This window comes from Chamaea fasciata, unplaced genomic scaffold (assembly GCF_029207755.1).
Source record: "Chamaea fasciata isolate MVZ Bird 193981 ecotype frontalis unplaced genomic scaffold, bChaFas1.0.hap1 SCAF_4, whole genome shotgun sequence".
NCBI classification, from domain to species: Eukaryota; Metazoa; Chordata; class Aves; order Passeriformes; family Sylviidae; genus Chamaea; species Chamaea fasciata.
In genome coordinates, this window is record NW_027094089.1 from 36,925,129 (window position 1) to 36,943,258 (window position 18,130).

At 37.0% G+C, this 18,130-nt stretch overlaps 1 protein-coding gene across 2 annotated transcripts in view; it reads right to left on the bottom strand.

Moving 5' to 3' along the window:
* The window catches only part of PCSK5 (proprotein convertase subtilisin/kexin type 5), a 229,708-nt gene that overhangs the window by 130,607 nt on the left and 80,971 nt on the right, over window positions 1-18,130 (bottom strand). For both annotated transcript variants that reach the window (XM_066181295.1, XM_066181296.1), the window contains exon 5: window positions 16,028-16,104. In XM_066181295.1, coding sequence (XP_066037392.1) covers window positions 16,028-16,104 — 77 coding nt within the window. The remainder of the gene's footprint in view (window positions 1-16,027; window positions 16,105-18,130) is intronic.

Below are 18,130 nucleotides of genomic sequence, written 5' to 3' on the forward strand. Positions count from 1 at the left end.
ACCCTGAGAACCTGCTTGCCTTTCTGGGAGCAGTAAAAAAGTCAGAAGGACCCTTCACATCAGAGGTATGCTCTGTGCCTGAAAGCACTACAGAGCTGCAAGTATTTAATTTCAAGAAGTTACTGAAGGAAAACATGAAATGTCCTGTGGTTGCTCACCCCCTTCCCAATGTGCAAAGCCACGGTGGGATGCTTTGCCCAGCCCTGATCTATGGGCTCTAAAACGTAACAGTGGCCATCCATATTGTCCCCATGGCAGGACAGCTGCCCCTATGTTTGTGAGTTTTGCCTTTAACATGGGTTTCACAGGGTGTTTTCTACTAATAAGTCATGCCCTCATCTTTGTGCAGTTAAGCAGCTCCATTGCAAAAATGTGACACAAGGAAGATGGAGCAGGCAGGGAACTTTAGAGAGGTGTTATGAGGGGGAGATACAGAGTTTCAGACCAGACAGCAAAAGAGATGGGGAGCTGGTTAGACATAGACAGAAAGATAATATAAGGCTTGGGTAGCCAAAAAGAAAGAAGTTTAAGTCAAAGGGAGAAACAGAAAACTATATAGCAAGCCCTTCAGAGGAGGCTAACTGAGATCAGTTGCGTACACATACCGTCTTCTCCTGGTAGTGGTTGACAGACTTGCTTGCACACACACCTGGAGAACACAGGTGCTTTTTAATTGAAATTGATGCTCATCTTACAGACAAGAATCACTGCTGCTTTCCCTTGGTACAGTTTGTTTTGGGTAGAGTAATTCCTTATTTCATTATTATTAATTTTCCCCCCTTACCCTTCTAAGACATTTAGAAGGGAGATATTAAGATGACTTGTGTGGAACAGATTAATGTTCAACAAGAACAACATCAAATAGGACTATGAAAAAAATATAAGAAACAAAAAAAATAAGCAATATAAATGATCAACACTAAACTGCTAAAATGTCAAAGAATATAATTCAGTTTATTTGACAATAAGATACACATAACCTATGAGAAAAGTGTAATCTTTATTCACAAAATCAAACTGACAAATTGGAAACCGATTAATTCTAAAGCTGGATCAAGATTTCACAATTACATTATCTCAGCTAATTTCCTATTGATCTGTCACAATTCATTGTTTGGTTGTCAAACTTGACCAGAGAATTTTTCAAGAACTTCACTAAATTTGAAGTTTATTTTTCATATAAAGACTAATTTTAAAGCCTAATTCTTCCTCATTTGAAAAAAGCCTGCTTGACTTTAATTGGCAAATAAATTGTCTTACCCATTTATGGAATTGTTTTGAAAACCCTGAAGTAAATAATTCAAAAATCACAGATGAAAACAAGTTTTTAAAAGATCCTTACTTTCAAGTATTTTCAAATAGTCTTCTAGCTCTGTTTGAAGTAATATCTTTTAAAAATATCTTAGTATTTAAATGAAAAGACCTATCTTAAAAAATTTTAAGACATTATATCCAAACATCCCTTATTTTCATTATGATTTTATTAGGTGTCCCATGCAGGTTTTGAGGCGTCATCACTCAAACATAAAAGTACATGTGACTATATTCTAGAAATATAAAAATACCTTCAGGCATCAGCTTAGTGTAAATAATTTATTACTAAATCATTCCCTGCCTGCTGAAAGGCATGTGGCTAAACTGCAGATTCCCAGATGGGGAGTGCATTGCCAAGAAACCCCTCATGGGTACTAAGTTTGGGAAGAAGTGATGGGAGGAAGGTTTTCAGTTGAGAAAGTGAATGGACAGAAGCTATACCTGGAGGAAGGAGGCTGCCTGGAGAAGAATGGAACAAACAGCTCAGATTTCCTTGGCTCCAGAGAATATGGATACCTGCTACTTTGGTAACTATATCCAACAGACCTTGTCAAAAAGATTAGATTTCCACTGTATCATCAAACATGCTGGTTACCCCAGGGTCAAGTAATGTGCACAACATCAGTTCTGCTCACACCTCTTGGGATGCCCCTTTTTTCAGAGGGGGAAACTTCCTATGCATAAAGATAATGCATTAGACTAAAAAATAAAAATTCAACTTAGTCATTACTGTAAATTACAACAGAATCCCAGGAATGTAACCTGTAACATGAACTAAATTACATGGTTGGTGGAGATCGAAAATTATAGGAATAAAGAAACTTTAAGTTATAACAATCTTCAATACTATGGAAAGAAAAAGAATAGAAATTTGGGTAGCTATTGGTATTTGTAGGAAAATAACTGAGTTGGAATTTATTTTTTGCAAAATTCTTCTTTAGTTAAACTTTCAAATGTTTTCAAAGTTGTCTCTTAAACTGCAATATAATCCTCAACAGGAAATCTAGTATCTGAAAGGTTACAATGTAATAACAGTTAGAGGGAAAAAAAAAAATTTAACAGCAAGCATTAGAAATGCATTTTTTTGAATCCCAGACAAATGTCTTACACAGCACTGAAAAAAAATTTATTTTACAGCTGTTCATAAATAAATGTTCTCTAATAATCTGGAGGGTGGAAAACACTTTTCAAATTTACACTAGGTTGGGATGCTGTTCTAGGAACATCTGAATAAGGACAAAAAGGAACTGTCACACATTAAAAGCTTGGGCAAGTAAAATATCAATCTTTTGCTTTTAAAACATAATCTCCTACAGCTGAAAAATAGCAATAATAAAGCTACTTCCCAAAGGAGAGATATTTGGACATTAACAGTGGAGAAAGATGACAGAGTAAATATGAAAAACAAGTTACACAAATCTTCAATGTGAGATATCAAGAAAAATGCCAAAGACCTGGGTGTCATCATAGCCAGGATAGTGTTTCTCAGCATCATGGTGCTGTAATGCAATTACAGCACAAGACTGGAAGATCTCCAATAAATGTCCCGAGGGCTAATGACTTTTTGCATGATTATGGGAAGTTGCTTTTAGAACAACTTGAAAATATCTCATTTATTTCTCACAAAATCAAAGATGACAGCATTAAAGCAAACACATGGAACATTTCACACGTCAGACACGCAAATTTTAAACTTAATAGCATGGACGACAGCCATACTGACTTGCCACTCTCTTAGCATTTGTTAGCTATTAGCAGCTAATTTGTAACAAGTGTGAAGTTCTGATACAAGCCTAGGAAAGGAATTGCTCTCTACAATTTGATTAGCATTTTACAGTTTTGTTCTTGTGAGTGGGCAAATTAACTGAACATATAAAACAAATATGCCTTTTTTCTTTATTTTCAAAACAAACAATGAATAGATGGTCTGACGGAGCAAATGAAATAAGATGTAGGAAAAAAGTATCAAACAAAATCAGAAAATAATATATTTAGCCAAGTATCTAGGTAAATGTAATAAAAATAAAAATAATTTTTACAGATGTCTTAATTTGCTTTAATCCAAGGAAAAATTTTTATTCAGCCTGGAGGGGGGAAAAGTTGGTGAGAAGAAATAAAACAGTTCAATCACTAGGAAACGGCAAAACTTTCAGCTGATCTTTTTTTTTCTCCTACTGCCCTTCATACTATCTACAGTAACCTCTTAAAGTGGGCACCCAATTCTTGCTCTTAGGTCACTAGAGCAAATCACAAGTAAAACCAGTACAGATTAGTTACTGTGCTCTGGAATTAAACCTGTTCAACAGTAATGTCAAGGCTACCTTGGAAGAGTATAAGACTACCCAGACATACCTAATGAAAAGCACTACTTTGTCTGCTTTTGAAACGGAGTCATATGAGGCTGCTTAGACTTCGAGACTCCCTCACCACATAAGCAAAAAGTTCTTTTTATAACCAAATGCAGGTTGGTTGAGAGGCTGTAGAAAGGGAGGAAAATCCTAGAACAAGGAGGTTACAAGCAATTCTGGCAGTGTCTTTGTGTACGGCCTAAAGAATAGAGGAGAAAAGGAGGCTCACGGCTTATCACTCTCTACAACTCCCTGAAAGGAGGGTGTAGCCAGGGGGTCAGTGTCTTCCCCCAGGCAATAGCAACAGGACAAGACTATGCAGTCTTAAGATGCACCAGGAAGGATTTAGGCTGGACATTAGGAAGAATTTCTTCACAGAAGGAGTGATGGGGCATTGGAATGGGCTGCCCAGAGAGGTGATGGAATCACTGTCTCTGGAAGTGTCAAAGAAAAGACTGGATATGGTGCTCAGTGCCATGGTCTAGTTGACAAGATGATGATGGATCATAGGTTGGACTCTGTGATCTCAGTGTCTTTTCCAACCTAGTTAATCCTGTGATTCTGTAGCACAAATACTTGGGAAGAACCAAATACCTGTCTACAATTTTCTCATTCTTAATCTCTGAGATTAGATAGCTTTATCACTTTGCTCATGACATACAGAAGAAAGGGCAAACAAAAGCCCAAGTTCAAATCTTGGCTAGCAAAATCGTAAGGGGAACACCTAGATCATGCATCTTAATGAGGGAAAAAGGACAAAATCAGGAATGTGTTTTGATATAAGAAAAAAAAAAGGAAGTACTTTTAAAAGATAGTTTATTTAGCTAATTCTTTACACTAGTTCAACACAAAAATTAAATTCTCTGTTCCTGTCTGCAACAGCCTCAGTGACTAGAACACCATCTTAGAACTGAATTTTGCAGTATCCTAATAAATTACTTGCTTAACTTCGAGTAATAGCAGGGTAACACTGTACTCTTGCCCAATAAAGGTATCCTTGAAACTTCCCAAGGCAACTGCTAAAAATAACAAACAGAATAAACCACTTTACCAGTACATCCCCTCCTTGTTTGGGATACTGGCCCTCTCTCATAGATTAAAACTGCCAGATGACAGTAGTAGAGTAACCTACATTGGGTCATTCAGGACTTCAGGTATCTCTGGCTGAAATCCACAGTATTCCCACAAAATAGAAGCACGTTGCTTCTTTGGGGAGAAGGAATAAAGGCAGGTATACGGCTGCCCCTGCAGTATTCTTGTAAGGCTTATCACAAGCTCTCATTTAAGTGGAAAGATACAAAATTAAATGTATTTAAATGAGCAAAAATCTTTGCAGACAGCTTAATATATTATTTTAACAATATTTTACTTCATTTTAATTTACCCTTCTTCATCTCAAAAATGAAATATTTCTACCTACCTTCACATAAGTATATTCAGGGTGAGAGCTGGAAATAATGCCTCACAGTAATTCTTCGCATAAAAAATATGGATAATGAGCATAGTTTAAGGTTTTGTTAATGTCTTTTGAGTCTAAAATTAATCCTAATTTGGGAAGGCCTCAGATTGCAAAGCAAATTAATGTCATTCCCAATGTTACCTTACACAAATCAGAAACCCTTGGTATGTTTTATGAATGGTTCCTATTAATTTTATCTTCTGGTTTATTTCATCTTTTGCTAATGAACTGCTATCAGTTTCTAAATACATGGCTATCCAAAGTCACCTATTACAATTTTCAATAGTCTTTGAAAACTTTAGAGTATGAACTGGAACATGAGACAAAATATTATTTTCAGTACACCCTGTATTTGCTGTTCCAAAGAAAGTCCACCCATATTTACCCAAGATATCCTTAGAAAACACAGTCTTGGACACAATGATTAAAGCTTGTTAGAAAGTTCCTGCTGAAAATTCCCAATGTACCCCTGTAGTGAAAACATTATACTTGGGAAAGGTTACTATACAATGGCTGCACTATTTTATCTGCACACTAAGAGGAGCTTTGGTTGAGATGGATACAGGTGAAGCAGTTTGTCATCTGTTATTTGAAAAAGTGATTAACTAAACCAGGCAAATTTGATTTTGCACTTGCATGCGTTTCATCACTTTTACTATAACATCTAAAGTCTTAAAAAAGTAATACTTTTGGGATGTAAGAAGACACTTCTATTCTCATTCTACTGAAGAGGTATTGAGAGCTTGAACTGCAAATCTGAGACTAAAAGAAACACCTCTACTAGAATAGCCACATCTTAAGAATAACTTTTAGAAAAAAAACTTAAATTCCACAAATTTTCTTTGTTCTGTAAGCAAATCACCATATAACATCTGTAAACAAAGACAGGAGTAAAACTTTGGACTGCAGTTTCTTAGCAATCCTGCACAAGTAAGCTAACTATATTTAAGCCAGTGAGAGACAGGAATATTTTGATGAGAAGCAAGAATGTTTTCTTCCACATTACTGCTTGCCTATGGTAGAGGTTTGCCTCGTGAATTAGAGGACTTGATACTGCAACCTAATTGAGCATGAAGAAACCAAGTGATGTAATTTATTTGGTTTAAGATTTTCATCTATTTGTTCTTATAGCTGTAGAGTTGATTTCTAAGATTTTCAGGGGTCCTTGACCTACTTTGAAGATAGAATTTTCTATGTATTTGTACAGTCCTATATATCTGTAGATACCACAAATTCCTCTAACAAATGTATCTGCTGTTGTTACATATAATACCTGAAATTCTATAAGTTAAAGGAACCAAAGGAGTAAAGTTGGTTTTCTACTTTTCTTCATTTTTTTTCCTACCTCCATGCCCCTGTTCTGTGGTGCTTTACAAAGACAAATGGACCAGCACAGCAACTATGCAAAAGTTTCATGTTTGAATTCTTTACTGTTAAAGACTGAGCCAAAGAAAGCATTAACCTCTTCCTCATCGTTGGTGATATTCCCTGCCAGGTTTGTAAAGAATGGAGATTTTCCTTGGCCTTCCTTCTGTTCTTAATGTACTTATTAAAACATTTTCTATTATCTTTTACAGCAGTAGCCAGATTGAGCTCTAGGTGAGGTTTCACCTTTCTAAGTTTCTTTCTTCATGACGTAACATCACTGTATTTTTCCTGAGTTGTCGGCCCCTTCTTCCAAGGGCCATAAAACCTATTTTTTCACCTGAGTTCCTGCAAAAGCTCCCTGTTACACCAGGCCAATTTTCTTCTCTGACGGCTCACCTTTTGGCAAATAAGGTCTGCTCCTCTTTGCTCCTCTGCCATTAAGATATCCATCCATGTCCAGCCTTCCTGGCCCCCTTTATTATTAACAACTGATCAACCTTAAATTCATGGCCATGAGCCTGCTCTGTTACAGACACATTCTGTACTTAGATATCTTATCTTCCATTCTATATTACTGTTTCACAAGATTTGTATGATAGTATATTATCAGTCACTGTTTATTGATTCATGTTTTTCATCCACACTGACACCAAGCGGTATCATCTGAAGATATCTCAGGTGCTTGAGCCACCTCTTTTTATTTAAGATCACCATACTTTTGTGTAATGAAAGCCCCAATGAAGTAGAAAACAAAAACTTCTCAAAAATGTTTTGCATCAGCTCTATTGAAATCACACCTAAGCAGAAATGAAATATATCTTACAAATACAGGAATGCAAATCTGGAGTTTCATGCTTAGATCTCCTTGGCAGAAAAAAAAGTCCTGGAAGTCTTTGGAGATCCCAATAACAGTTATGGGGAACTCTCTTACAGAAAATTTTCTTTCATGCAAGGACTACACTGACAAATGCAAGGATCCTAAAGTCACAACACAAAATTTAGGAACAATATAGTGATGCGCACACAGGTCATGAAGGGATCTTCACCTAGCCTGCATACTCCATTTTTCATAGTGGATGACTGCTGTGACAACATTTTTAAAAAATTAAGATTATGTTACTCTGTATCTGCACCATATTCCAGCTCAGAGACACACTTCCTACCCATCTTCAATTCTGAGTGCAATTTCAACTGCACTGTGCAAGATTTGTACTGAGCTTAATCCTCAATTTCATTTGATGCTGTTCTGCATTAAACAGACCTTCCATTTCTCCTTAAAGATGCATTTCAAAGATGAATTAGGAAATTACTGAAATAAGTTCAAGTACTTTTATCTGTGCTCATAATTGATTTTTAATGAAACTTATTTCATTGATTCAGCAGGAGCAAAGTTTTCTTTTACTTGGAAAAAGGGTTTCAGTGTAAGAAGTGTAATTCTCACATGCTCAGTTCAGTGCAGGACAACTTAGGAGCTGTTCACCTGATGTGCCTGGAGTCTTAAGAACAGAAGTGTAGGGACCTAAGTTCAGGCTGAAAGGAGAAGTAAAACATACCTTCTCACTACACCGTCTTTGCCACTCCTTGACAAACCTAGCCAACAGCCTCACCATCACACATTTTGGTTAAGTAAACAAGCCATAGTCTCCTTCTCAGTTTTCTAACACCAGAGACTGGATGATTGCTTTGAGTCTGTATAGCAGTACATGTAATTTTTAAATCAGGTTAAACATATGTTACTCCTCAGTGCAATCTACATCTGTGACATACATTCCTGTACTTCAACATATGAATTTCTCTATCTTGATGATTTTCTGTCAGGAAAAGGAAAAAAGGTAATTTGTCTTCAAGAGAGAAATCTGACTTTGATAAAGTGTCTAAGGTAATAATCAGACTTTATCTTTAAGACAAATTACAGAACCACAGAAATGTAAATCAAGGCTATAAAATAAACCTGCCAACAGCAGTAACCTTATATATGCACATATTTTCATTTGTAAAAAAAGCATCATCTGAAAATTTCTTATAAAAAAACCCTAGTAATGCCATTAAGACATTAGTTTCTATTATAAATTTGCAAAGTTCAACCATTAATAGTATTGTATTTATAAAAATGCTTCAATTTAAAGGCTTTTGACACTGGATTCACAATTGCTTTATCAAACCTCCAATTAGAGGTCTGCCTTGATGCCATAAACATTAGAAGGGTAATCAATGCTATACTTGTGCAGGCTGAAAAGTCTCAATGAATCACATTTTGCACTAACTTTGACTGTGCTAACTGTGAAATCATCTGGCAAAATCAATTACCACATTTGCAACATGGATCCACTCTTTAATTTTCACCAATACCTATAATTTCTGAAAAGCGGAAAGCACAGAAAAAATATATTTGTGCTCTCAAATTCTATTCAGCTGTATAAGTATATATGCATGCAACTTGAAACTGATTTACCATTTTACAACATCAAAACTAGCCTACTGTAGCTGTAAATTCTCCCGTGCTAAGTTTAAAACCTCAAAATATAGACACATACTTAGAAAAAATACCTACTCTGGGGAAAAGAACATCTGAAAAAAACTTTCACATATAACTCTCCATAGAAAAGAATTCAGAAAAGTCTGTGTCCCTCCTATTGTTGACTTTGAATTGTAAGGGAATATCTGACTCATTGTGATCAGTAATTTACATAAAAACACTAGAAGCAGCTGCATAATGCTTCAGAACCTAATTTTATTTGTGAGCTCATTGTCTGGTACTTCAGTAATTAGAAACAGAAAGAAGGCTTTCCTTAAGTGTTGTGGTCAAATGTTTTGAGACCATGAAAGTCTTATACATCATAAAAAAGAAGAGCACTATTCCTCAAACACTAGTTAAGCAGTAAACAATACTGTTCAGTGACTGATACCAGGATATAGAAAAAAGACTATTTTTTCATTTTTCAACTGGAATTCTAGCTGAATTTGTATTTTGTTTATTCCTGTTTAACTTCTCTCACTTTCAATGATTACTGAAAGAATTCTCTTTCCTACGGCTCTCAAAAATTACAAATTAAACCACTTACGGTTGGCACACAGGACTTTGTAACACAGTGTGATAACATAATGAGCACATTACAAGGGTTTAACAAAAAAATAATTTTTGGCAGTCTGACAAAACTTTCATTAAGAGATTTTCCACAATTGAAACTGGAACCTGGATCAAAAGCCTATTTAATCAAGGCTTATAGTCCAATGAATTTTTTAATGTCTTGTCAATATGAAATGCTGTCATCAAGGACTGACCATAAACACCAGTGATGAGGGGCACCTATCATGGGTAGGTAAACTGACTTAAAAGAGACTGCCCCTCCTGTAGCCTGGCCAATTGTCCCCAGCTTCCAGCAATTCTAAGACCCCACTTACTTCCAGAAAACTTCAAATGAACAGACATTTTATTCTGAAACAGCAAAGCATGAGAACTTCAAAACATGAACTGTTTGTTGTCTGTTCTGCTTTAATGCACACCTCATCTCTTCCCATAGGTTAAACACCTGTTTCGCACTAAAAGAAAAATATTAGCAAATGCAGAATATAGTGAGGATTTGTGCTCCATGTTTTTACAACAATTTCCTTTCAAGAAAAGAAATTTTTCCACTAAAAGATTCTACACACATGTTTTCAGTTCTACCCTGAGAGAGAAGAAATGAAGCATGTATGATGATTGCCCCTGAGGTATGGCAATTTGAAGGATAAGCACGTTGTATAACAGCACCCAAAACTCCTAAGTAACAGTTAAAACGGAAAGTGAAGAAAAAATTGCTCCAAATGAATCTGTAAGTTTATTATACTTCATCACAATACAATTCTGCAAGCCGCAAAGTTTATCTTCCTTATTTTTACAATTTTACACTGGAACCTTTACGCACTATGCTACTTGGTAGGGTCATGACTTGGTTCTGGCCAGGAGAGGGTTAACTTTTGCAGCAGCCAGGGGGGGATGCAGCCACGGGTTATTTGATACCACCTCGAACCATGAAGGGGAGAGGAGTGCTGTTCAGAGGGGTGATGCTTGTGGGACTGCTGGTTTATAAGACTGTGAGGTCAGGTGATGGGTTCTGTGGTGAGCAATTGCACATGGATTGTTCACTTATCTTGCACACTCTGTTACTGCTCTTGGTCTTCTTGTTTCATTGCTGTTCCCAGTAAACTGTTCTTATCCCAGCCAATGATCTTCACCTTCTGTGTCTCCAATTCACCTCTCCAGCTCTACTGCAAGAGAGCAGGAAGAAGCAAAAGGAGAGACACAAGGTCTTCAGTACTAGTGGGAATGGTAAACTGGGGAACACCATTTCTAAACCATGACAGGTCACTAGATTGTAACTTGGAGTTAGTGATGAATCACTAATAATGCTCCTTGTAAAATGTGGCATCTCAGTCTGTAAGCTCAAACAGACTGAACTTACTTCATGACTAACATCTGCTAAAATTGCAGCACAGTAGGTTGTTGGCATAACAGTAATGAGTTTAGAATCAGAATACAACCAAAAGAAAATAAATCAGGATTGCAGTCACTGACTGCAGCTTCTATACCAATGACCCCTGACTACTTGGTTCAGATCCTGGTTTTCACAAATGAACGTCACCAGTTACAGAAAAAATCCAAAATCTGCAGTCTCCTAAGAATTATAACTGAAATCCATGAAATCTGCAGTGGTGCAGAGATACACTAGACACCTGACATTCACTCATTGGTACCTGGAATCTACAATACCACACTTGGTGTAAGCATTTAATTCTACTGACCTGAAACACATAGACATATTAAGTGAATTCTCTAGCCTAAATTACCTCCCCCTTAAAGAGTATTTCTGTGCTATCAGAGGGGCTTTTTTGGCATCAAACAGACCATGCTCGGCCAGTTGACAACATCACTTCATGCTTTGTTTTTTAAGCCTCCAGAAATTGGAGAATGTCATGTTGAAATGTTGGAGTACAGAAGAAGAGCAAACAAAATCAAGATTTCCTCTGAAAAAAGCCTTTTTTTAAGAGCTGATACCTTACTTCAAATGAAAGCACAAGATGGTGCAGCAGTGCTTCTCTGTATAGTTCATCTTCCCTTCTGTTTTGTCTGCAGCACACAATACAGCAAATTTAAAATCAATAGCAACAGGTGCATACCAGCACTCAAACTGCACAGAAAGATACTCGCAGTTGTCACCGCTCCTTTCTGTCACATTGCTGCTGTGGGAACCTTTTGAGATAATCTTTCAAGCCACCAATGAGAGACTTCAGGCTCTCTGTGTTTGCTGTGGTCAGTTCTTCAAGCATCTGCACTGAACAGTACCACAGCAGGCAATAAAGCTTTTCATCTTCTTCTATTAACTATCCAGGACGAAACAGGAGCTCATCTGCCTGTCGAGTATCTTGTATCCAATATGGTTAAATGACTCTGGATGTACTACAGGCCTTCACCATAAGCAGAGAGTATAAACTAGCAGTTGGTCACTCTGTGAAGAAAATTAGGACTTTGGAGTTTTATTGGGCATCTACATTAATGTGACTAGAAAAGGAAAGTAATAATGAACCATAATGGATGCCATGGCAAAATAATGCCAGTGTGCTGGATCAAACAGGACTGAAACTCACCAACTCACTAATTTTTTGTTTGTGAGAAATGGTGTAAAGTTCTCCCCATATTACTAAGTTTAGACATAAGGGATTCTGTTTCTAATAACTTTTGAATGTCAAGAATTGTTGTCTCTCAAAAATCTTACACTCATTAAAAAGCAATTTAGGAGGTTATTGAAATAAATTATTTATGTAGTGAAATGCTTCATTGACAAATGTTGAAGACACACCCAAAGAGTGACTCAGTATCTCCAAAACAGAAGTAACAGCTCACTTTTACTTTTTCTTATGTAAGTTTAATAAGAGCTGCATTAAAGTCAACTGGTATTATTTAAGGAGTTTTTTTAGAAATCCTTCTGTTTTATAAAAGTATTCATCACCACAGTAAAACCAAAGCTTTGAAATATCATCCCTAAGAAATTTCTTATGAAACAGAAGAAGTAATTTTTGTTTTCGTCAAAATCAAAAAACATGATGAACATTTCTGTTTTATTCCTGAGGCTACACAATAAGCACAGTATCATTTCAGTGATCCCACGTGCATTCTGTTATGGTCCTGTGACAGATAGTGCCCAGTTTTATAAACATAGATGTTAACAAATAGCAGTGGAATAACAGAGCAAGAATAAAGCAGTAAACCAAAACAACATGCCTTGCATAGCAGAAATTACTTCATCCACAGCTGACTGCCTCTGAGCAAAAGGAAACTGTAGTATAAGTCTGTACCATTTAGAAGCTTTGCAATTTGCTGGCAATTTATAGAAACCAAAGCAAACTTTTGGCAGTATGCCTACATACCATAGTAGTTAAAAAAACTATCATCCCATCCATTTTGACTACAAGCCTTGAAAGATTAGTTTAATATTTCTTCTCACCCTCCTGTTCTCCTTAGCTAATAGAAGATTTAACGTAAAACTTACAAAATATAATTTTGAAAAGTGCCACTCTGGTGCTCACACTGAAGTAATTTACAGGTTTTTTTTCTTGCTCCTTTTTGCTCACCAATAAGCCTCAGCAACAGAATCTTCACTCTAATTAAAAGTGAAAAGCTAGCACACAGATCCAATACTCTGATGTTTCACAACTACATGCAGAGCTGCCCAGACACCTATTAATAGCAATTCCTTTTGCTCTTGATCATTCCATCCCTTAAGGTTGAATTATAAAATGAAGCAGAATAAACTAGATCATCTTGAAAATGACAGCACATTTGTACATCCAACCTTCACTGTAAACACAAATCACTATTATGCAATTTTGTCTGACCAGTTGCTACTGCAGGAAGCAGGAATCAACCAAACCGATCTACACATTATGAAGTTTTTGTAATGCATGGCTTTCAGAATGCTTAGCTTGACTTCCTGACACAACTTGAGTATTTGGTGCCAAATGGCCATGTATGCTGGAAAATCTGAATTCCTGCCGCAATTTCTGAAGGTATTTTAGATACAAAAAATATGGACAGGCTATCAGTAGTGCCCTTCAGTACCTGCGTAGTGGTTCAATTCTTGTTTAGTCCAGGGGCAACTAGGAAAAAAGGGCAAGAGCTGCAAAATCTGAAAGCAGTTAACTGCTGATTATCATGCTTTGTGTATCTGTTAATTGGAAACTTTGAGCCTCTAAGTAGAGGTTAGGCTGCCAAGTAATCTTAAACTGAAAACATGCTTCATGTATCCTTCATGCCCAAAAGCTGACTCTACACTGACACTACACCTCCCAGTAACACTGACAAAGCTCAGTACAGCATACCTTCTGCCCTCCTATCACATTTCACTGCAGAATCTTGGAGGCTGGGCAGTGAAAGTACTTACGGGGGGAGGCAGGATATGAAAAATAAAATTCTCTAGGCTCTAGGAGATAAAAGAAGAAGTCCAAATTTATACATCCTGTTGTCCTGGGTTGAAGTATATTCTATCACCATCTTCATGAACTGTTGAAACCAAGTGAGGCAGTGCTCCCTGCCTCCTCCACTCTGACTTATCTTCTGTTAATGGGCCCATCAGCACCTTTGCTACACAGCTCACAGATAACCCTCTCCTGGACTACCTCCTGTTAATGGGCCCATCAGGCCTTATCACATGACTCACCATCCCATTGTGAGATGCTCCGCCCAGAGGGAAGAACCAAGCATTCCAGCCTGGATATAAGCTGAGACTCTGAACACCAGAGGGGCACTTACCCACTGGATTCCCAGAGGACCCGAGCTACCAGACCTTTCTACAGGATCACTGCTTCAGGAAGACCACCTCATCTGGACTGCTTCCATCACTCTGCTCAGGTTGTATTCTGACTCTGTCAGTGGTCTTTTGTATTATTGCATCTATTTTATTTTACGTTCTTTCCTCTTTTTTTCCTATTAAATTGTATCTCTGACTTAGAGCCTCTCATTTGTTTTGCTTTCAAACCACTACACCTGTATAAAACTTTAACTACTAATAAAACAGAGAGCAGACTCCCTTTTCTGGACATGTTTTGTTAGAAAGTGACTTCAGTACTCAGCCAAAGAAAAAGATTCAGCTTCACAGGTGAAGGTATGTGGCTTCTTGCTGCACCCAGAAGTCCTTGAAAGTGCACTGAAATTTGGAAGTCTCGAAGTGTACCCTTGTTATGCCCCAAGTCCAAGAAATCTAAGAAGAGGAACATTTTCACACAGATAAGCCAGGATGTGGCCCTGAAGTGTATGTAGGGATAGGTGTACTGTGGACAGCAGAAGAGAGAGATGTGCTGTGATGCAAACCCACAGCCCAGCTGAAGAGTATTTGCAGAGGGCAAGTAAAGAGGCTCTGTTCTTCAACCTGTCCTATTATGATGTAACAGCCTTCCCTGCCTCTATGAAGAAGATTTTGACCAAGAGAGGATTCTCCCATCGAAGTGCAATTCAAGGTTGCTCTAGCTTATTTCTGCAGTTAAATCAATATTAAGTTTTGCAGCTGACTCCCAAGTTTCACCAGCTGCATTCTTCTGGACAAAATTTGTTTGTAGGAAAGAAGCAACACAACCCACAAAGCATTTTAGTTGTGTAAAGGACAAGGTTTCAACTTTTCTGCTGGCAGAAACTATTAAATACTATTCACAATTAAAAAAAAACCTAAACAAACACAACACAAGCGTCAAGAAAACAAAATGCATTGTTAACATATTGACCAGTAGGATTCTCTTTCCTTCAAATGATGCAATTCCACCGGAAGGTGTTTCTTTCTGCCAAATACCTAGCTAAGAAAATGTTACCAACAAATAACTGCCCACAAATATCCACTGAGCAGAAAGGTGGTCCACGTTCTGAGGTGAGGTGTCCTCCCTGATTTTCCCCAAGGCTTAACCATAACACATCCAAAAAGCAGAGTTGGAATGAGAAATATCAGAAAGCAGAACTCTGAAGGGGAAATACGTTATTTATTGAGATATCTCCAACTAGTCATGCAACACAGATACAACCTGCCGGAATTCCTACTTCTGTGTTTCTATCAAACCCCAAATGAAAAATCTCCATCATTTTAAAAGACATTGTTGGAGGGGGGGAAAAAGCAACAACCTCCATTAACTTGCCTACTTCAATTAAAAAATTCTACAAAGTTCAAGAGAGTCAGAACCTAGGACTATTGTAACACATGATAACCCCCTAATAATTCAATGAAATGATATTTAAGAAAAGCAAGTCATCCCATATATTCTGCCTCCCAAAGTGTTTGAAATTGGTTCATTTCACATGCCCAGAACTCTCAGACTAATTTTTGTGTTTTCAGATAGTTTCAAATGCTTTCAAGGAGTCACATGTGTGCGTGGAAAAGACAAAAATATGTATTTCACAAAGATTTTAATGAAGATCGTTCTGTTTTATGAAGAATCAAGTTTTCTAGAGTTTCACAGATGAATTGGTGCTTTCTGCCTGGTGGCTCAGATTGAAAATGTCAAGGGTGTCATAGTGTCTTACTTGTTCTCGTTGCTGGCATCATACCGAGGCATAGGGTCAAAATCATTTCCGTTTACATCAAAACTGGCCTGTGAATCCTGTATCCAACAGAAGAAAGAAAACCAGTTGCTAATTAATTAGCCGTTGACTCATGTGGCCTATACATCTGTTAGCAGGTTCCTACAAGTAAGTAATTAGGCTAACTAATTCCTGTGGTTTTATGGTGACTGTCTTCTAGGAAAAAAATATATATGGGAATTATATATTTTATTTTAATTTTGGGAAACAGAGGCATAAAAAATGCTCTGAAAAAATATAGGTCCAGCATTAGGGAGGAAATAGAAAATAGTATTTCATTTAACCATAAGAACCTTTCAGAAGTTAAGAGAGTTCATTCTCAAAACTGGGATTTTGCTGAACGTTTGAAGATTCAAAAAATTTTCTGCATGACTATAACTGAAATTTCAGAAATAAGAATAATGTATTTTTCTTAAGAATATTGTTATAAAATTACATCTTGGAAAGCAACACAAACTGCTTTCCCATTTCCTTGGGAGTATAACTCTTTCAAATACCTGCAAGATACCTGTCTTTTTGTTCCATATTTATCATGGTTCTTACAGTTGAAAATAGTTCAGAGTGAACAGCTGCTGGTTTATATGGCTCTTATTAATTGATGCAGTAGCATGTGGTGTGTTGACATGACAAACAGCAATTTTTAAACTTTTGTTTGTTCAAAACCAGTTACACATCCACCTCAAATATTCCTATTTGCAGCCCCTTCACCTACAATCTGAGATATAGAAGGCATTTGTGATCAAACATATTGCTTGTGTGTTCGGGGAATTCCCTTTTGACGTGAGGAAAGGGAGAGAGGAGTGGTAAGGATATAAATAGTTGCTTTAAATTCAGTGGTAGGACAGTATTGGAATGAGGTGACATAATTCAATCTGGATCATTCACTGAGGAGGTAAAAGTCTATCTGCTTGATTTAAATGACTTAAGATACGAAAATGAAAGATATGTCATGTGCTAGGATCAAACATTGACAAACTGCGTGATTGATTGCCCCCCAACTTGTGTTTTCACATCCTCCAAGTTGAGTTCCACATGTAGCATAGGGAAGGATACATATGTAAATATGGCTAATTTAAATTAAGTGGCTTTAAACTGTGGACACCATTGTAGGTTTTAATGTGTTGTTAAAGATGTTTTTGCCACAATCTCTTATTGCTCTATCAAGAAGATAAGCTTGCCGACAAAAAGCCTGTGTTTAGGGCTCTTTAATAAGATCTATATCTGTAATAGGAAAGAAGGTATGTGCATGCCTTGCACTGGTCATCTTCACCACTGTTGCTCAATCCAAATGTATTTGCTTCTTTTATTACTCTGTGTAGAAGTACACCTTGCACACTTTATTTCCGACAAATCATAAGGTCCTCACATTAACACGCCTTCAGTTAATGCCTACTTCCAAAAGATAGGGCAAATCACTCCAGCAAAATGTGGTCCTGATGCTCTGAACAGCTTCAAACTCTGACACCAACACAGGAAGCAACCCACTAGAGAAGAAGATTCTCCTTATGCTATCAGCCTCCAAGACTGATTAAATCAGTCATCTAAATGTGGTGAACCACAAGCAAACAGAAACCTCCTTAAACAACGTGAGACATAGAACACAGAAAACAATGGATGCAGCTCTATCACAAGTAGTGAGGGGACTCAGTAAAAGTGAAAGACATTTACTAGAAAGAATATTTTACAACAGAATATTCTACATTTGTTTTTAACTGAGTGAATTATGAAAGGTCATATACTTTTCCTTTCATATTGTTTCTAACAGTATGATAAATAGCTTTTAAACTAATGTATGGAAGGATTACTGTAAAATTACTGTCTTCGAGAAGAGCTACTGTCTCACTGACTAAATGTATTGGCCAAATATGGAATTCAGCTGCATGTGTTAAATGAAAAGCAGTGTATTCCATTTCTAAGTTCTGAGAGTGTGAAGATATTAAGTAAAAAATTGCAGAAGAGACAAAAAATATCCAGTAATTGGTTCCAGTCCTTCATAAATTCAGGACTCAGCTACAAGAGGCATCCAGATACAAAATATGTTCAGAT